This window comes from Sceloporus occidentalis, unplaced genomic scaffold (genome assembly GCF_023333645.1).
Source record: "Sceloporus occidentalis isolate IW3139 unplaced genomic scaffold, rSceOcc1.0.p SCAF_2, whole genome shotgun sequence".
In the NCBI taxonomy this organism is placed as follows: domain Eukaryota; kingdom Metazoa; phylum Chordata; class Lepidosauria; order Squamata; family Phrynosomatidae; genus Sceloporus; species Sceloporus occidentalis.
The window spans coordinates 11,216,412-11,237,673 of NW_028316982.1; the positions used below are offsets into that span (position 1 = coordinate 11,216,412).

The following is a 21,262-nucleotide window of genomic DNA, read 5'->3' on the forward strand; positions in this document are numbered from 1 at the left end:
GCTGTGGTTTAATAGCCATTTAGATATCTGATCACTCACACATTTAAAAAAGCAAAACACCTGCTCAATGCAGGGTGCAACTACAACTCCCAAGAGATCACTGTTCAAACTCTGCTTAAGTACACCATAGTGAATGTGAGCCTACCAACTCCTGAGCAATCTGTTCCACTTTGAAAAAGTTCTTAACATCACTACTCCTAATGTTTTGCTGAAACATTATTCATCACAATTTTCACCCATTGGTTCTAGTTCTGTCCTTTGGAGTGGCAGAGGATGAGTCTATTCCATCTTCTGTGTGAAAGCCACTTTGCTTTAGAAGCCATTCTGTCATCCGAAGGCTATGATGTTTCCTTTTCATTTCTTCTCTAGGTTAAACCATTCTTCAGTAGGACTCGATTTCTAGTCTTCTCACCATCCTGGCTATTCTCCTTTGAATAAAATCCAATGTGTTAATGTTCTCAAAGTTTGGGGCCCAGAAATAGATTCAGATCTGGCCTGCAGCTAGAGAGTCTATTTTCTCATAACTGCATTAGTTGTTAAGATTTGCACTAACCATTTCAGAATCCCTGTTGTACTATCTCATATTCAGCTTAGGATCATCTAAGACATCCAGTTCCTTCCTCCATATAATGCTGCCACACCAAGTCTCTACCATCTTATTCCTTTGATTCTTTGTATCCAAACATAAGACATTATATTTGTCAAATTTCAGCCTGGTATCCATGGGCAGATATCTTTTATGGTGAGTTTCTAAATAAGCTTAGACAAGTGGTTGACTGGCACCATGTGCTTGGCCTATATTGAGGTAGCGTCATGCAAACAATAACTCTTTTTAAGCTGCTATTTAATATGGTTGTTCACAGATATCTTGTGATAACATTGGTAGTACTGCATAAAACTACAATTCTTCAGCTTTCTTAATACATCTGTCTATGTACCATTTAGACTCCCAATGTCATAGAGAGCTTCAGAGGCTGATGTTCATTCTATTGTATAATTAGGTAATCTATGGGAAATTATACTGTAAATTGACAAATGCTGCAATTTTAGGATTATTTCTGTTATTAGGTGTATTTAGAAGGCTGCAAACACAGTTCATTTCTCTCTGGGGCAGACACTACAGGCTTAAATTGGTTCAGTAGCCATTACCCCAGTTCTGGGCACTATAATTCTGTTGAGGGAGGTGATCCTTATGAGAAATACAGTCTCTTCCAGCATCCGATAATTCTGAAACAGAAAATCATGACCATTAAAACCTTACATAGGTTTGTAGGCTAGGATACATGTAAATATGGTTTTGCAGATATTGGAATAATAAAATACTTGGACTGACAAGTTCTAATGTTGATATTTCCAGCATTAAATTCTCTTGCTCTCTCTTATGTACAAAGGGGGATGCACAGTTAGTTTTCTGGAAAGGCATCTGTCCCTACTATAATTCAAACTAAAATCTGAATGTTTTACAGATAAAAATTTGATTTTTTTTCTTTATATGTGGATACAGATTCTAATTTAGCATGAATGAGTTACTAATATGGTTTAGTATTTGAAAATATACTGACCTTATAAAGGATCAATGTGATCCTCTTTGTTGGACATCTGTGAACTTGCAGGGTTTTATAGTGTCTTTCGATGTAGCTGTACTGCACAGTTACAATAGTTCAACAGTCATGATTCCATTTTACACAATCCTGGGATTAATAACTTGATGAAATACTGAGAATCCTCTGCTAGAGATCTCTAGTGGTATAGAATATATAAAGTACTTGGACAGACAAGTTCTAATGTTGATATTTCCAGCATTAAATTCTCTTGCTCTCTCAGGGAGTGCACTGGAACACACTAGAAAAGAAAAACAAATACTTCACCAGAGCACAAATCACATGATTCTGTAAAATGGAACTGTGGCACTTAAACTGTTATCAAACCGCTAGTGCAACACACCTGTGTAGTTTATCCCTGGATAGACTAGAAAACTAACATTCCCAGGAACCTGCATCTAACCATGTAACAAAAAACAAATCATTTTAACAATCATGCTCACTTTTGTGCATCTTATACAGTTTCACTCATGTATAATGCAAAATACTAGCTGTTTTATTTCTTTTCACCTTGGTGTTATCATCATGTGTTTCACTAAGCAATATTTTATCACAATCAAGATCCTTCGGTCTTGTTTTCATGAACAGCTAATACTGATATAAGTTTATTTGGTTTGCTAATCAAGGGTTTTATCGGAGGACAGGTTAGAAGTATGAAACAGAGCTGAAAATAACAAGTGACTACTGTTTCACCTATTTAAAAATAGGTTATTATTTGGAGTATAAAAAAGTGAGTTGAATTCTGGATCCAAGGGAAGCCATCAGTCACCTATTGACCACCTAACATGATGTGAAACCTTCAACCATTTACCAAGTGGTTAACGTATCACAGCAGACACACTCATCTATCTGTGTGCTAGACCAATGACCTATATTACCTTACTAAGTGCTGTGGACAATTTTACCATCCTTTAATAGTTTATCAGCAATTTGAGAAAACAAATGTGGTTACACATAAGACCAGCTGACCAAAGGTTTACAAGCAATACATTTGGTAAATTGTCACATGAAATCACCTCAGCCTGTATGATAACTAGGTCATTAAATAGTTTATTGATGGGTGAAAAGGTATGTTATTCAAGCTGCTAGGGATTTGCTGCTCATGCAAACAAGAAATGGTTCAGTATAAAACTTATCAAAGGTCTTGTAGTATTTCTGTTCATGTAAAAAGGACTACTAACTTATTCTTCTTATTTTATTGTAGTTTTAAACAAGAACAAGCTACTTTTAAAATCTCCTCCCTGCTGCTGTTATACTTCCTATAGCCTATTTGCTTGCCTATGCTTTAACCCTTCCTTTACTGCATCTATCTATCCTCCCAGATCCAGAATCTAAAGAGAGAGATGTTACCCGCCGCTTTTCCCTAGCTTCCTCCATCAGCACCACAACTAACACATCTGCTTTAACCAAAGGTACAGTCACACTAAAACTTGAGCTGTCCCTTGCCTGTACAGATATTGGAACAAATCCCGTTGGCCTTAAAACCTTGCACACTGACCCCAGGGTCTGCAAGACAAAGAGCAGAAAGATTCAGGTGCAAGGTTTCTGGTACTGATAGAACATTGCAAGTGGTGGAACTTACATCCCCATGATGTTGTTCCTACTCAGGGCACTTTGATTTCTGGGTATTTCTAGAAATACATACTTTCAGTGTCTGCTGTTCACAAATGTGCTCCACTGTGTCCCTGCCTTTCTACCCACCTGAATCAGGCTTGGTAGGGATGGGGCTGTTCTTCTGGTTTGGAGCACAAGCTAAATTTGAACAGTGGCGATTGAGGTGGCTTTTGTGTTAACTATACATCAACTTTCACCCCATATTTTTAGAGTGCTGATTTTTTTATCCCTTGTGTCCCTCATCCTCTCTTGGAGCAGTTGTCAATGTAAAAGGAGAAGAAAAAGCAACAAGTGTGGGAGCTCTAACATGTATAAAATGGTGGAACAAAAAATGAGTAGATAGACATGAAAACACAACAAAGGGGGAAGGAAAAGGAGGTATACTCAGTATGCTGATACCATTTTGTTTATTGTAGAATTTAGGCAGTTGTTTTTAACCATTTGTAGATTTATTATATCCAAGTTAGGAAAGAACATTTCGTACTGTGAAATAAAACATTGAGTGGGTTTTTATAAAGTATATTATAGGAGAAGCAGGTGGTATTTGTCAGATAAAACTGAGTTCCTACTGTCACCATGAAGAGGTGAAGTGTATGCATTCCATCTATCCATTGCTAGATTACTGGCTATGATGAGAGAGTGCTAAGACAGCAGTTTCATGTACTCAGATACTTAGAAGTTTTACAGTATTACAAACTTATTGCAGGAGCACTATATATGTGTTTAATGGGGTGGTGATACGGGTCATAATTTGGTTCTTCAAATTGCTCTGTTTTCTTTGGATTTGCAGATAATCAAAAAAGCTAGGTTTTCGGTAATGCATTGCAATTCATAATGTATTTTTCTTCCATCTTGACACACTGACTGTTATAAATATTAGAGTTGCTTCAAGGGTATTTTTGGACACTGAAGTTCAGTAGTCATTTTCATCTTCTGTTATTCCAGTTCCTTTCCCATGCCAAGAGGGCAGAGAGAACCTCTAACAGTATTTCCAATCTTTTTATCTGCAAACATCACACAGGTCCCCTTGTTCCTGCAATTAAAGTCAAGAGGCATGAAATAAAAAGTGATCCAACACCTCTGGGTTTTGAAGGTACAAGCTATTTGACTCAGTGCATGGAGCTGTTCTGTGACAGTCCTTTAGCATCACTCATGGAATGACCATTCTTTCATCCTCACTAGCTTATTACATGTGAGAGAATCCATAAGGCCTTCCAGCTCAACTTGTCAGATGATTTTCAGTTTTCCGAAAACCATTTGTCATTTGCTATTTTTTCATTGCCTGTTGTAGTTGCAAAGATCCATTTAAGACTCATGTATTATTAGGGTGGGGGGAAGCATTTCCTAATAATCCAGCTTTAGGTACATAATCGGCATCCATAGTTTTTTGTGAGTTTTTCAGGCTATGTGGCCATGTTCTAGAAGATTCTCTGAAGATGCCAGCCACAGATGCACGTCAAGAAGAAAATCTTCTAGAACATGGCCACATAGCCCGAAAAACCCACAAAAAACTTTAGGTACATACTTTGGTTTCAATCACAACAGTAGTCTGAGTATAAACTACTCCATCAGGTTGGTAGACATTAAGACAGCTTTTTCTAAGTTGGCCTCATCTTTAGGGAATGCTCTTCTACAGGAGAAGCACCTGGTCCTTGCGCTAACTTTTTAAATAGGTCTTATAAAGAATTGGATGCTTCAGATACTGCTCTACATTTTATGACCTATAGCTTTAAACTCCAGCATATACCTTGGGTTTAAGGAAATCAAATTAAATACGCTTCTCTTTGTGTCGATTATATTTTATATTGATTTTTTAGGTTTATATAGCTTTTACTTGGAAACTTCCTTAAGGGGGATTTTGCTTTGAAAGATGGCATGAAAATATTTTTAAAAAGAAACAATAATTAAATAATTTGCTTTCAATCTGGTGGAAATAAAGATTAGCTTTAACAAATAAAGAATAACCTTTGCCCCTTAAACAATGCATATGAATAAATGAGCAGACAAGAAAAGTTTGCTTATTTATTGGAAATATTTTAATTCCACCTTTCTAGGCAAAGCTTCTCCAATGTGAAAATGTTAAAGCTGCAATGACTGGGATGAAGATTTGTGAAATCATTTGTGAAAAGCCATTGGGAGGTGGGACTTGGCATCATCTATGTGGCCTTCTCTCCATAGCTCCATTCCTTTCTTCCACTCCATTTTATCTCTTAAATACATGCCACTCATTTGCCTCTTGGGTTTGCTGCTTGCCATGTTTAAATTGTTCTTGTGTCTTTGGTCGCATGCTAATGTAACTGTATCTCTGTGGTTGTGAATTTTCTTTTCCTTTACTAAGGCTACATCCTATACACGCTAACCTGGGAGTATGTCCCATTGAAATCCAACTTTCCATCTGGGAAGACCTTCATAGAATTGCTTGAATATAGCTCCAAACTACAGTTTCATTACTGTTCTTCGGCTGCATCATGCAACTGCCACTTCATACACTTAAATTATTGCTTTTATTCCAAAGGAATTGGCATGGCCAAAAAAAAAGTGGATCCTTCCATTTTGCACAATGCTTGGTGGTGTGGCTGATACACTCCATCATGAGAAGTGATTTTCCAATCTGGCTCTCAGTTTGCTGGTGTGTATGGTGTAACACAAGTTGCAAAGACAGGTCTACACCATGGGATTTCTTACAGTGTTACATCTGTCTTCGCTTTTGACCTGCTTGCATGAGAGACCTACTCCTAGATTCAGATTATTAATCTGTATCATGAGAGGAAATTCTTACTTATAAGGCACTGAAGAAATCCAGTCTGTTATCAACCTTGCACTATCTGAGAAAGTTACCTGGAGGGGTGCATGCTTAGCCTGTCATTTTTAACATGGATCTCAATTAGAACACACAAACCCTACTTCCTATCCCAGATGCCTTTGACTGCAACCTCTTGGCTCAAGCTAAATGCAACGCTGTTGTTCCCTCTACAAGACCAGTACATAGATCTGCTTCTCAGACAGGTAAAAAAAAAGGAATTGAAATGTTTCTATTTAAGATGTGATGCAAAAGTGTCCATAAGTCAGAGACAAAGGACAGAATTTTCATGTGTCTTGGTTTCAATATTTAAAAAATTGCATGTCTCAAAAGGAGGAATGTTTTTTTCTTGGTAAGGAGACTATGCAAAAAAGCACAACAGAAAGCACAGTTCAAAGGGCAAGTTGAAGAGTTCACTGACTCAAATGACCAAATCCATTTGTGTCTTTCAGTGGTAGGAAAAAAATATGCCATAGGCCTAGTGATGACAGATAAGTAAGCATATACATGCAGCTCCAGAGCTACTAAAGGCCAGTGTGTTGGAGTGGCTGGAGTGTTGGAGTAGGACTCCAGGATTCAAAACTCTGCTCAGCCATGGAAACCCACTGAGTGATCTTGGGCAAGCAACATTCTCTCAGCCTCAGAGGAATTCAACAGCAAATCTCCTCTGAAGAAATCCTGCCAATAAAATCCTAGGATAGAATCACCATAAGTTAGAGTCAACTTGAAAGCGCACAACAATAGAGAGCCAGCATGGCATAGTGATTTGAATATTGGACTAGTTCTTGGGGAGATCTGGGTTTCAATCCTCTCCTAGTCATAGAAACCCACTAGGTGACCTTGGGTAAGTCACACTTTCTCAGAGGAAGGCAGTGGCAAACCTCTTCCAATAAATCTTGCCAAGTAAACCTGAGGATAGGGTTGCTGTAAATCAGAGTTGACTTGGAGGCATCTACAACTACTGTTACTTCCTTGTATAAACAGCCTGGCCATACTCAGAAGGGTAGGCCTGAGGGACAAATTCATTTTCAGGGAACTTTTTGAGGAACACATTTCTTTGGTGGATGTGACCAAAGACAAAAGGTTGAGATAAAAAAACAGAACATTTGTTTGTTTGTTTAAAGCTGGTACTGCCTGCAGTTAAGCCATAGACTTTTTAACCATTTAGAATGAAACTAGAGCACAAAAATGGAGGATCGGTGAAATGATGATGTCTTGGGAAGGTGGCACAACTGTCTGGGGAATGCCAGACTGCAAGAAAGTTGGATTCAATCTCAGTGCTTGAGCTAACTCACATCTACTTTAAGACATTCATGTAAAGCCCTTTTCCAGGTTTTTGTGGGATTTTCGGGCTATGTGGCCATATTTTAGAAGAGTTTATTCCTGATGTTTTGCCAGCATCTATGGCTGGCATCTGAGCTCACTGACTAATAATTATGCACCATTCAAGTATGTGCAGTTGCATGGCTGGAATCTTGTTTGTTAGTCCAGTAGACCCGGTTTTAATTCAGTCAGTTGTTGATCAATAGATTCAATTCAATCAATCAAATTGGTAGATTCAATTCATGGTGTTGCATGGTAAGCCAATAAATCATTAAATCCAGTGGATTCAATGGCTCTGCTGTAGTCAAGTCTAACAATAAGATTGTGAAATATGGAATTTCATTTATATAACCATTAAATGAATATGTCTGTTGTGTATCAACCCAAAATGTACCACCAAATGTGTAAGGGAAATTACACAGAAGAATGACAACAGCTTCCAGATTTCATGTAATATGTACGATATAATATGTTGTTGATGATGATGTCATTAACTTTATTTATACTCCAGGTTTTTCATTTCCTCAAAACTGGGACATGTTTTGCAATCTTGATAATGTCCCATTTGAGAATATTGCAATGAACTGGGCAATGTCTATTACCTAAAGACTGGAAGTAGGTTTGAAGGACTTTGCTGACATTTAGGATCAGTGGTTTAAAATATCGGCACAAATGTAATAAATGCATGTAAATAAAATAAATGCACTTTCTCTATTGGCAACTGTTTTGATGCAATTCTCCACACTAGTTTAATGCCAATTTCAAGCCACCCTGGGCTTTGGATTGAATTGGAGCCAAAATTGCATCATACATGCACAAAAAAGAGGCACTGGTATACTCAGGGGAACACCAAGGTTTACAAACACTCACAAAACACCCGAAGGGTGGATAAGGGGACAAACCTCCCTCTCTGACTCCTTGCCACTGGCCTATGACTGCTAGAAAGAAAAATTACATTGCATGGATGGCTTACTTGTGGAGAAGTTATGTTTAAAGTCCCAACAAACAATAGATATTTGCATATATAAAATATTATACATAGGCAATAAATTGATTTTTTCATATCTGCTGGGTCTAGGATCCCCCTATCCCAGTGTGAAATGGAAGGAGAAAGAATAAACCAATAGAGGGAAAGCCAAAATAGCATGATGAGAAAAGAGGTTTTTCCATGGCTGAAGAATGCTGATGGATGGGATTGGGGAGAAAAAACTGCAGATAGGGCAGAGAATGGAATTCTTACTTGGAAATGTGAAGAGAATAACCCCATTCTACAACATTTTGAAGCAAAATTCCACTTGTCTTATCTAAATCACAAGAGTTAATGTCAGTAATTCTTTTTCTTTTGCAAAGGATGGCCCAGCAGACAGATGCCATCACTAGATACTTTTGAGGACTTTGAAGCCATCCCATCCAGTGCCGAGGAACTTTCTAACTCTTCAGATATGGAGGAAGAGACTCAGCCTAATAATGTATGTAACATCCCTTGGGACTTTGTACAGCTGCCTTTCCCACTACCATGAACACACCTCCAGCCTGGGCCCAAATGTTCCAGAAAATTTATCTGCACTTTACTAGCCTATAGGAATAGTGTCAGGTTGAGTTCTTAAAAGTACCAGCAGAATGAAGACATAAGATTACATTTTTGTTTCCTAAATCCTCGGTATAATTTCAGATTTGACAACAGGTGGGGAAGTAATGTATGGTGTCCCTGTTTATTTGTTTAATTTGTACCCTTCTGCATGTCAAGAGATCAAAGAAGGTAACAGGATACCAACAGGGCTGGGTGTATTCTGCAAAGGCACCATACAGAGTGGGAAAATGATATGAAATGTGGTATTCAGCATCCCAAGGTCTGGATGCTATTGTTAATCCTAAACTAGAGTAGACCATGTCAATCTATGGGATTAACCTATGTATAGATTCACCATTCAGCAATTGAATCAGTGGATCTATTCCAGTTGGGATTGATCAATAGGATTCAGACCCAGGTCTACACAAGGCTGATGTCCCATGTATTAGCAAAGACCCACATCTCTCATTTGTATCTGCTCAAAGTCCTTCAAAGCCCCAGATATCCACTTTTGGAGAAAAAAGGTGGATGTATTCAGTGCATACAATCCGGTTTGCATTCCCTGAACTAGACTGTTGCTTTCAGATACGGTGAATGACATTGTTCCGCCACCAGCAGTGGAGTAAAATTCTACCACTCCTTGAATAGGCTTCTATATGTGAAATGGAGGAAGCTGCCATATTGCCCTTTGTCTCAGGCATTAAATGTCTTGAGCCAATTCCACATCCCTCCACTGGCTTTAGGAATGTCTAAGAGGGTAGGAGAAAACAGGACGTTTTCTGTTATGATGTGCATCATTTGGTTGATCTGCTCTCAGAGTCTGGAAAGGAGACTTCTTGGAGTACAATCCCCCAAATTCCCCATTTCATTGTAGTACAAAAAGTAAGCTCTGGCTGCCCCTATATCTTTTGCATTCAGATGAGAACCCTTCAATTTACCAAGACATTTCCAGCAGGTTTTTAATGGAGTTCATAGGCTTTTCTATGTATGATTTCAATGTTTTTTCTTAAGTTTGTGGTTTTGAAAAGGATTTTTATTTGGCTTCAAACAAAAAAAAATCTTTTTATTGTTTTACTTCCCTTTGTTGGAAAAGCAACTGAGCCTTTTCACAATAACAAATATATAAGAATAGAAAAATAAACTTTACAGTGGAATCCTATGCATGGTTACTCAACAGTAAGACCCTCTGTTTTGAAATGGGGCTTACTCCCAGTTAATGTGAATAGAATTGCAAGCAAAGGCCTAAATCTGATTCCTAGTTCCACCTAGAGTAGACACATTGAATCAATTGAGTCAATGGACCTACTTTAATTGGGACTAGCAATTGGACTTAGCCTTAAAATTATATAGAAGTATGTTGTTTTTTTATTGTGAAAAAGGCTATAGATTTGCTTTTTAGAAACAATGAAAGCTCAGGTACTTGTGATGCTCAGTCCTTGTTCTGTTTATAAATTCCATTCCTTTTCTGAAATTAAAGAACAGCAGGTACAACAAAACCATTGGTTTTCCATACACATTTATCATTTTGAATGTGTGAATTGCATCGCTAGAATATCCTCCTCTGCCACACTCTGCCCATAGCCTTCCCCTCCAAAATAACTGCATGTTTGCCTTTGTTTCATTCATTTTAGGGGTCAAATATTTACCGGGTAGAAGGCGATTATGACACCTGTTTCTCAGATTCCCTTACTCTAGAGGATGGAGATTTAGTGCAGTTTATACAGGAAGGTGAAGATGGACAATGGTAAGTATAGAAACCAGTGAGAAAAACACAAACACACATACGTACACTTATGACTTGCTTTTTAAGGCACACCTAAAGGATGGCAAGAGTTTTCCTTTTAAGTGTTGGATAAATATTGCATGAACTACTGACAGGTGACAGACACAAAAAAAAAAAAAAAAAGAAGAGGGGGGGATGCAATGGGGTAAGGGAATCGACCTTTCTGGTAGGTCTCAAATTAGTGTAAAAATATGGGACAATATATGATATGTGAATTTCAGATAGAGAAATAGTGCAAGGTGAATTTGTGGCCTAGTTCAAAAGCTCACCCATTTTACATAATTTTCCCCTAGGGCAGGCGTGGGCAAAATGTGGCCTGTTGACAGAGCTGGGTTTGTGTGTTTTTTTAGAAAAACGTACACCAGTTCCTTGGGATTCAATTTTTTTCAAAAACAAAACCCTTTGGGGCATGGGGTTCATTTTTATTGTGCTTGGGGGGGGGGGGGACGCTTGAGCCATTTCAGGCCACAAAAAACCCTCTTTTTAAAAAAAACCAGCATGTGTCCCAGAAATGACCTGCAATATAAAGGGATTCTTCTTGGATTAAAATGGTTCAGGACGGTTAGTGGGAAAAGCCCCACACACATAGGAAGGCACTGGGGGGCAAAAAATATGTAGGAGTGCAGTGATGAAGGTGTGGACCCCCATTACCTGGTGGTAATGCAGCCCCCTACCCTCTAGCAATTCTCCCTCCTTCCTGCCTCTTGGAAAAATTATTTTTGGAGCACAGAATAGGAGCTGGAATTTTTAAAAATTAAGTTTCCCAAGCTCTGGTCGTGCTCCTTCTATTTAAGAGACAAAATGAATACCTGACCATAGTTCAAAGCAGATATTAAGAGAAATGTAAATTCCCTGCAGTAAACTTTTTTTCCCTCCCGCAATGGGATTTCCTCAGAGATATGCACCTCAGCAAGCAGAACTGCAAATTAGGCCTGTGATTACTTGCCAGTGACCGGTCACAAAACAAAGGATACTAAATGCAATATACATAGGTGAGGAACATTATGCTCAATGGCAAAGAGACATCTTTCACCTTTTAAGAAATGTGTTAAACATGTGATTTTACCCTGTATTCATCTGTTACAAGATAATGTGAGGCAAAGTAGTGAATGCAGAACAACTGGAAAAGCAAAACCTGTTCCTTTATTCCACAGATTCCCCCATAGTGCCACATACTGGCATCAAATATTCAGCAGGCAGGTAGCTTTCTCATTAGAGATGCAAATACATGATGGGCATTTGAAGTGTAATTATCCACAGCTGGCTGAATCTTGTGCCATGTTTCCCATTCAAAAGCACAGATATTTTCCAAGAGCCATGATACAAAGCCAGACATCATTCTGTATCATGCTTCTCATTCAGATGCATTCTCAGTCACACCATTACCCTGTTGCTGCACTTCTGCTTTCATATCTTGCTACTGTCCTATTCCCCCATCTTCCAAGAATAGAGCAATTTTTCAAGACATGCTTCTTGTTCAGAATGTCTCAGCTGGGACCAAAACATCACAGATATTTCCCTTCATTGAGAAAATTACTGAAAATCCTTTTGCTTTGTTTTGCTATACTTGCAGATTTTAATTAATTAAATTAATTTGAATGCAAAACAGGTGGGAGGCCAAAAGACACGAGTGCTGCAAAATATATTTTTTTAAAAAATGTAAGAGGATGAAATAAAAATACAAGTATACCTCAGATAACAAGGTAGATGTGTTCTTTACTCCTTTAACAGAAAATTTGCTACTAGAGGCAGAAATAACACCATAAAACTAAACTTAAAAGAAAGAACAGCCCTTGAACATGACTAACAATATGAATATATAAAATGAAACACCCAGCTCAAGTAAGCCTCACCTAAGTAGAGGAGAAAAAGTTCTGAACTTTCTAGAGAGCACTTGAAAACTTAGTCCAAAATGCATCCAGGGATGACATTTTCTTTCAACAGCTTTCACTTTTCCTGTGATTTCCATGTTGGTGGTCATTTACAGATCTGTGCTGCTGGTGAGGCAGGCTTATCTGCCCTCTCCTTTTCACTCTGTTTTCCTATCCATGCATGCTCAGTAAGGGATTCTGGAGGCAACCGTTCTTTACCTTTCCTGTTGTAGGCAGGCACACATGACTGCAATAGCATCAGCTAGAGCAGAATCCCCAGTTTGCCTGCTCAAACTCTACTGCATTGTATACTATAGAAATGCTACTGTTACTTATTACTGAAAGTCTGTTTCTTCAACCCTCTTTCATCACCCTCTTAATGCCAGTGCTACTAAAAAAACTCCATCTAGACAAAGGACAAGGAGGACAATCAATGTCTGTATGCATGTAAAAAGACTGTAAAAAGGAGCTTCTTTGTCAGAGGCTTTGTTAACTGAGGTATGCTTATAGCACCAACATACTCAGAAGCATTACTGTTGTTTTAATACAGTATTCTGGATAGGGAGTATGGAACAAAAGCACAGCATTTCACCTTCTTGCACTTGTCTACAATGCTGGTTGAATTCACATTACCTTCACTCCCCTCCAATGCCTCTTTGCAATAAGCTTTTCCAGCCCTACCAGTTTCTCTCTCCTGACCCACATTGTATGGATTTCCTTGAAGGCCATGGAAGTGATGGCAGAAATGAGGGGGGAAAGACATTTAATGCATTTCCTTTGAACATTCAGGTTAGTGAAGAAGCTGGTTTCTGAGAAAACGGACTGGGTTCCTTCCAACCAGCTACACCCAACAGAAGGGGATGCCAACTACATCTTCAGGATCAGCAATGCAGGTAGCATTGTTTGAAAAGTGTTTGAGATGTGCTTAGGTCCTCATTTTTAACCACTACCACCCAGATTCCAATGCAGGAAGAAATTCTAGAGCCCCTTTAAATCAAGCTCAAGACAGTGCACAAAAACTCTGTGCGATAAATCAGGCTGTGAAAGAATGGCTGTCCCCAAAATCACCGATTGAGTTTCATAATGGCTGATGGGAGAACTGATCTTGTATATCCAAAATCCGAGTCCTGCACCCTTAACCACAGCATTACATAGGCACTGCACATCTCCTGCAGCCTTCATTTCCACTTACTCCATCACACCATCATCACTAAGCAGTCCTCACATCTTAACACTCATTTCCTTCTCTGCTTTCATTCGGATTGGAACTTTCAAGGTTGACAGTCCTTAAAGTTCCTTCTCCATGGGTTTTTCAAGATATCAATTTGTTTGCCTGCTTCTATCTATTTATCTCTATACATCTACCTTTGGACCTGTCTGTCTAATATTTCTAGCCTGCCATATATCTGAAGATCTGACAGTGGGGTAGAATCAACAAAACAGCTTTAAGACAACTTTAAATTTAAGCAGTTTAAAATTATTTAAAACAATTCAAAAAAAGGAAAATAAATCATGCTCAAATAGTCCAGAAATGGTACCAAGATCACTGGGCACCAAAAGCTTAGGTGAACAGGTAAGTTGGTTAAATTGTTGTTTCCGGTTAGGCCACCAGCAAAAGCATAACAGCGACACTCAAACCAACTGGCCAGTGCTCATATCAGAAGTACCTGTTCTTCATTGTCCCCAGATGTCTAGGTAGTGAAGACACCTTCATGAGTTGCAAGAAGGATAAGAGATGAGCGAGTGAGGTGAATTGAGATATCAGTGATTGAATGCAGCTTCCTGTAACTGAGGTTTTAGATCAAGATGGGAGTGACTGAGTGGTGGGATTTATCCTCCGTGAAATTCTACTCGCTACATAAAGGTGAACAAAGTGAAGTCCACCAGCCAATAGTTTTTTGTGGGGTTTTGGGGCTATGTGGCCATGTTCTAGAAGAGTTTATTCCTGACGTTTCACCAACATCTGTGGCTGGCATTATCTTTGAAGATGCCAGCCACAGAAGCTGGCAAAATGTCAGGAATAAACTCTTCCGAACATGGCCACATAGCCCCAAAACCCCACAAAAAACTATGGATTCTGGCCATGGAAGCCTTCAACTTCTCACCAGCTAATCTTGAATGGCATCTACCAGCATTGCTCACTAGATAGATATGCTAGCTAGGGAGATGGTAACTGAGGTCCAATGTCTGGAGGTCCACACTTTACCCGGTCCTGAAGGCATCTACTGCAGAAGTGGAATCCTAAGTCACACAAGTGGATGGGTGGAAAAGTCACAACTGTATGGATAGAAAAGATTTACCCTTGTCCAGGTATTTTTCAGTATACATGCCATCAAGGTGTTCATTATTAATACAGGAGTATTCCTCTTTCAGATATGTACACTGGTACCCACAACACCACATCCACTGACTCCGAAATGAAGGAGACTGAGTTAACTAGAAGTTTGACAACAGAACAGAAAGCTGGGAGCTGAACATACCTTGAATAATTCCTCAGGACTCCATCTTCTTTTCTGTTTACTGGCGGATGCTGGATTGAATTGCCTTTTCTACAAGCTCTGAACGTCAGAATTCTGTGAAGCTGCATCAGCATGAAATCCATTAAAATACACATGCAACACAAACACACACACTTGACGAATTAGGGAATCTGGAGAATAACGTAAACTTCAATGCTGTCTTAGTATTTGACAAATACATAAACAATATCTTTTGTTCCCCTGCATTTTCTGAACCATTGAAAAGGGTCTTGCCTAAATTAGGCAAAAAGCAGTGAAATCTTATTATGCTCTCACCTTTGTGACTATGCTGGTTAAATGCTGGATTTTTAAAGACCAATCTTCACATCCCCCGAGGTGACATCTGAGATCCTTTCATCCATTTAAATCTGCTGCTCAGCTCCTTCTCATTTTCGGTGGCTAGATCAATTGATTATCTCAAGACAATCACAAAGAGCAAAAACAACAAAAGTAGGTTGGTTGATGGTCAAGAAGATGCAGTTCCTGAATCTGAGAAAACTGTTATGCCTTTGATGAATAGCAATGGGTATGACACACTTTTGTCTATTATGTTTTATCTACAGGGTGTTTTGAATTAAAACACAGGGACAAATTCTGAGTAAAAGATAGGATGACTTAAACAGAAACAGTTGACTTGTGAAGGCAATTGTAGGGTATGTTTCTAGTATCTATCAAGAAGGTGCCTCCATCTCCCTGCACACACGTGTGTGATTGAGGGAACATCCCTTTGCATTTGGTGCTGACATTTCTATCTGATGCTGCCATTCACCTTTTTATACTTGAGTAGAATGCATGTTGGACATTGTCATATGCTGGGCTCTGGAACAGGATTCAATGCCCTTTTCCCCTGCCACAAATATTTAACACATATCCATATGATGTCTGTGGTATGTTTTGATACTTGCAAATGAACTTACAGATGAGGAGAGCATGTAGTCATGTTACCAGTTTGTTGCCATGCCGTACATAACATGTTAAGAAAGGCTGTATAAACTCTTCTCCATGATGGACACTTTCATGACTTGCCATAGACATTCGGATTTACAGGATGTGAAGCACTTACAAGTTCCAGGCTGCAGGCAGGAAAAATAAATATGTGAAGGTATTTTGCATGAAGGCAGTTTGATGGTGAATGGGAACACTAGGTCTCATAAAGCTGCTAGTAGTGTAATTTTTTTTAAAAAAATGATATAGGAATAGGGCTATTTGATGGATGCTGTATCTAAGGCTAGTAAGTGGAAAAGAATCCAAATAAAGCAACCCCACCCTTTGTTATCCCACCCCCCAAGTGGTTGCAATATACAATCTGAGAGGTACATCCTAGGATTCAAAGGATGCTGGGATGCATGTCTCTAGTTACATGTTGCTTGGGTTGCTTGATCAGTTGGGCTGGCCCTGGCTGTCTCATGGACAAATTCTATAATTTATTTGTGTGTTCAAATGATGAGAGAGCTTTGTGGCAATCCTTATTCATATTGCAATGCTATCACTCAAATTAAAGGCCATTTTCTCAGTAAAGGTATTTCTAATTTAAAGTGTCTGCTCTGTTCCCCTTTTGGAGTCTGATTATTGAGCAATTAACAACTCTCTTAGTATGCAGGGTCATTAATAATGCATTCTTCTTGTGAAGCAGCCCACGCTTCATAGATTGAAAAATTAAGCAAAGAACAGAACTGCATAATCTGAACTGCACTCACATTATCTGTTGCTGCTGGACCTCCCTAAACTGGAAGTGAATGCTCTCCACTTGCCCCATACTCGGTGCACAGTCAAAAGAACAGACAGGAAGCTAGTCTAGACTCTTGCCTGAGATGCCAGTGACAGAGTTTATCATGCACTTCAGCATTAAGATACAATGGACCATTGTGAATCTTAGGTTCTGCAGTTTGGTAAAGCATTAGAGTTCTCTGGCTGAGAAGTCTTAAGTACTCTCCCTAAACTGCAAATCCCAGGATTACCTAGGATGAAATCATGGCAATTAAAGAAGAATCATAACACTATAACTGTGTCATGTGAAAGGACCAAATGACTTTGTTACAATTAGCCAGCGAGCTGGGAAGAATTTACTGTAATTCTTCCAAAATTCTCAGTTCAGAACTTTTATCATTTGGCTTATATTATTGCTCCCATTTTTAATACTATTTTCCACAGGTAAAGCTAGTTAACATATGTAACACCAGCAACACTTTTCCTACATGCAAACTTGTTCAATAAACACTTGGCCACATTCATAGCACTAGAGGAGACTGGAAATACACCAATATTTCCCATCGCTGTTATTGCAGCAGCGTAATTCTCAGAGGCCACAATAGTTGCAGTTGCAAATACATTGATATACATTCATCCAGGTGACAAGCCAGCATATGAGATCCTGAGCCAAAGAATGGTTTGTGTGGCCACATTTAGTAAATTACTCTTCCTCTAAAATTGTGGCTGATAGCGCAGAAGGGGAGTTATGATGATATACTGCACTTTCAGACTACTGGAAAGCCCACTGTTGTGTCTTCTGGTTCTTTATTCATAAACATCATAGCCTTTACCATATTTTCCTTGAATGCCACAGAGCCTAGAAATGTAAAACTTGATCTTTTGTTTATGCAGAGACAAGATTTTCAAAAGAAAATGATTATTATCTTCTTCAGATTTACAAGAAAATATTTATCTTTTGCGTATTTTCTGCAATGCTTTACTGAAGCCATATTACACAATTCATTGCACATAACTGCAGCCAATCACATTTCTGGTCCTTCTTGCTGTGTATGCCTTTGGTGCCCTGAATCCTTTTTTAACAAAAAGATTTGCCTAAAATCCTATATATCCATGGTAGTTCCTCTTCCCTAAGAAAGAGGAAATGAGTATGTGTTGGGAGTGGAATGACAGGCAGATTTCTGTTGAGGGGATTAAAACACAGATAGAGATGCTTATCCACATCCACACATGGATGAAAGTAAAAATGCAACAGGGTATGTGAACAGCCCCACAGTGTTGCTGAATGGCTGTGTTGTCTTTCATTTCAGTTGTTTCACTTCCTTCTGGGATTCTCCAGCCAAATTGATGACAAGATCCTGTGTCAGGAGATGCCTTCATAGTTATGCTTCCTGATCCTATTCTCCAAAAATTCACCTTTTAAGCAACACGGTCCCCTTTAATTTCTCTAAATCTCACGACTTCACCTCCAACACAGTCATTTTTATATTGTTGGAGAGTAGGATTATGAGTGGTGATGTGTCCACCTGTTTCGCTGAATCTGGACATCTGCAGAGACCATGGCGGGTCCCTGCAAGCTCTCTATAAACAACATCCTTGCAATGTGTATGGCTACAAGAAAGTAGCTGGATGCATCTCTGTTCATCCCTCAGCTCTCCAACAAAATGGCCATGGCCATGTCAGTGGGACTATGTTGCTTATAAGGTTAATTCTGGAGGAGTTTGATCATTACGTAGTCAGAACAGAATTCCAATATAAGCAGTGGCCATAAAAGTGAATTGTGATGGCATAAATCTGATTTACACTATTATAATTCAATATCAGGATGCCAGCTAGAATTTTTTTCTGATCATTGTAATTTATTATTCTTAATTATTCCAATAGCCTGATATTTCAGCATGTATGAGAAAGGAAAGGAAAAATAATGAGGGTTTTGCAAAGCTGAAATATTCACATCTTGTAAAGGATGCAGACAATATTATCCATGTGAGATGGATTAAAGGGGTAAAAAACACCTCCAGCCTAACTAGGAAAACTTGTACAATAGCATCCAAAATCCACCAAAACAGTGATGCCTTCATTGGGACAACCAAATGCAAAGAACACATGTTGCAAGTTTTTGGAGATTCACTGGCTTTTTCATCAAGCAAAGGTTTAAAAATCATTCAGGGGTGGGGGATGTAAGTCCCAATGTCTTGCATTTTGTCAAGATGTGACTGTTCTCAGTTCAGATGGTTTTTGGGACTAATATTGTCTTAATTTTTTTCCCCTGTATGATTTCTTGTTTGTTATATGGCCAACATGGCTACCCCTGGATATGTGTTTAGGAAGACCTGTGTGGGCAGAAGCTGGCATTTTGGTGATGCTTATACCTACAGCCCAGTGTTCACCAAAGCAGGGTACATGTATGTGCCATTCTTGCATGCATGTGGACTGGTTAGAGTCAGATCAGGCCCCGCAACCTTAGGATCCAGACACATTTTTTAAAATGTAGCTTCGAGATGAGGGGAAATAGTCACCACAGTCTAGAAAATTAGGTTAAAAAGAAGATGCTAACATTTGTTATTGATCTTGCTAAATCTTAGGAAAGCATACTTCAGAATGCCATGCTATGGATATCCCCTAAATCTCATTACCTGTGTTCCTCCAGGAAACTAAAATAATAGGGCAAGGGGGAAGCAGCACTCACAGTACTAGGCTTCTTTTTAATGACTTGTATAGATTTTAGGATTTCTCAGGAGAGCAAAAACACCAGTATACTACTAACACCAGCCAAAATTTCTAAACTCCTCCCTAGTTCTATTGTTGAAAGATTAAAAGGGTTTCCATCACAAAATGGCTAGGAAATATGGTTTTGCTTTTACCTGCCCTCCAACTGTGTCAATTTGGCAGTGACAGTCCCAATTAATCTTCTGTCATTCCACTTTTTAATTGCTTTTAAAATGTTCCAGATTCTCCTTCCTTCTCCCATTTTCTACCTTTTCTACGCCTGTCTTCGGTTACTGAAAACTAACTTCAAAGTGCAGAAGTAGTCTGCGCTAAATTAACTCAAAATGGGAGATGAGAGGAAGGGTAGTATCTTGCCCTTCCCAGTAGGTTCAACAAAAGCAAACTGCTGCATGCTCTCCCAGCTTGTGTATTCTCTTCTGTTAGTAACTTTTGCCATCTTGACCACACTCTTATGTTGCTTGTCCACACGTGTCCCAGATTTCATCTGTGAAATGTTGGCTGGTAAGTTCTTATATCATGTATCATTAAAATCAAGGTTCATTTTTCATTGATTTAGGGGCATTAAATCACATACTGACACAGCCTTTTAAAAGGTACACTGAGGAACTGTGAAAGATAGGGGCTATAACAATATTGTGTGCTGATTTAAAATGATATTTTAAATAATTCTGTATTTCCTTCAGCAGCTGCAGCTAGCACTGAAATTGCTGCTTGAATTCCTTCTTTTACAATGGATCCTTTGTCCAAGATGTGTAATTTTTATCCTTTATCCATATTGAGGGTAATGTTATTTGTAGTTTGTGGTTGCAGGAAGATAGGCAGAGGATGAACCATAGAAATTGCTCTCTTCCACGTATCAGAACAGAATGTATGAATGTATTACAAAATGTGTGTGTGTGTGAAGCTGGACTTTCTGTAAATATACCATTATGAACTATGTAAAATCAACCCTTTGTTTCAACTTTATAAAGATTATAAATACTGTATTACAAAGTTGCTTGCAAATTTGGTTTGTTTTTTTCCCTGCGTTCGTTTTGCATTTATAACAATGCATACCAGTAAGAGGTATGAATTAATTTTCCTCAAAAGGTGCTTTTACATACAAGACAGTGAGACAAATCAAATGAAACTCTGATAAGGTGAATGCAATTACGTGGTGTAGTGGCTGGAGAGTAAGATTAGCACTTTGAAGATTGTTGTTCAATCCCCTGATCAACCGTGGAAACCCACTGGGTGACCTTGGGTAAGTCACACACTCTCAGCCCCAGAAAGCTCTGTGACTGGGTTTAGGGTTGTCATAAGTCAGAAACGTCTTGAGGGCACACACCAACAATTAATGTGCATGTCTTTAACAGATGATTTAGCTGCCTTACTGGGGCAAGGAAGTTTCTCTTCTCTGCTTATAGCCTTGGATCTAGCAAAATCTTTTCCTTTCGATAACTGGAGGGGAGGGGGATTGGCTGGTACCTGTGCAAAGGCACAGACATATGCTGGTTAAAAAAGGACAGAAAGATAAAAGCAATGTCATCAGTCTGAACTTTAAACAAAAAAGAACTCTTTTGCTGATAATAGATAAAGTATGACAAATCTCAAAACGGAGACAGGAATTACATGGTTTACATCATGCCCCAGTACTGTGGACCCTTGGTATCCACAGGGTTTTAGTTCCTGGACCCCCAATGGATACCAAAATCTGTGGAGGCTCAAATCCCATTAAATATCCCACCAGCATCTCTGGCGGCAC

General features: G+C 38.9%; 1 protein-coding gene and 1 long non-coding RNA gene across 9 annotated transcripts in view; one reads left to right on the plus strand and one right to left on the minus strand.

Moving 5' to 3' along the window:
* LOC149317967 (guanine nucleotide exchange factor DBS-like) overlaps positions 1–20,488 on the plus strand; it is a 292,013-nt gene extending 271,525 nt beyond the window's left edge. For 4 of the 8 annotated variants that reach the window (XM_089508735.1, XM_089508734.1, XM_089508738.1 and 1 more), the window contains 7 exons: positions 2,924–3,013; positions 4,237–4,308; positions 6,132–6,221; positions 8,689–8,807; positions 10,540–10,652; positions 13,352–13,455; positions 14,936–20,488. In XM_089508735.1, coding sequence (XP_089364861.1) covers positions 2,924–3,013; positions 4,237–4,308; positions 6,132–6,221; positions 8,689–8,807; positions 10,540–10,652; positions 13,352–13,455; positions 14,936–15,036 — 689 coding nt within the window. In that variant the 3' untranslated portion in view covers positions 15,037–20,488. The remainder of the gene's footprint in view (positions 1–2,923; positions 3,014–4,236; positions 4,309–6,131; positions 6,222–8,688; positions 8,808–10,539; positions 10,653–13,351; positions 13,456–14,935) is intronic. The other 4 variants (XM_089508737.1, XM_089508740.1, XM_089508741.1 and 1 more) reach the window with 4 other exon arrangements.
* Positions 990–15,515, minus strand: LOC149317969 (uncharacterized). The gene is made up of 4 exons (XR_016279952.1): positions 15,358–15,515; positions 15,043–15,143; positions 1,563–1,842; positions 990–1,227 (listed from the first exon to the last, which is right to left on the minus strand). It is a non-coding gene; the product is annotated as an uncharacterized LOC149317969 (long non-coding RNA).
* Positions 20,489–21,262: the final 774 nt, after the last annotated feature.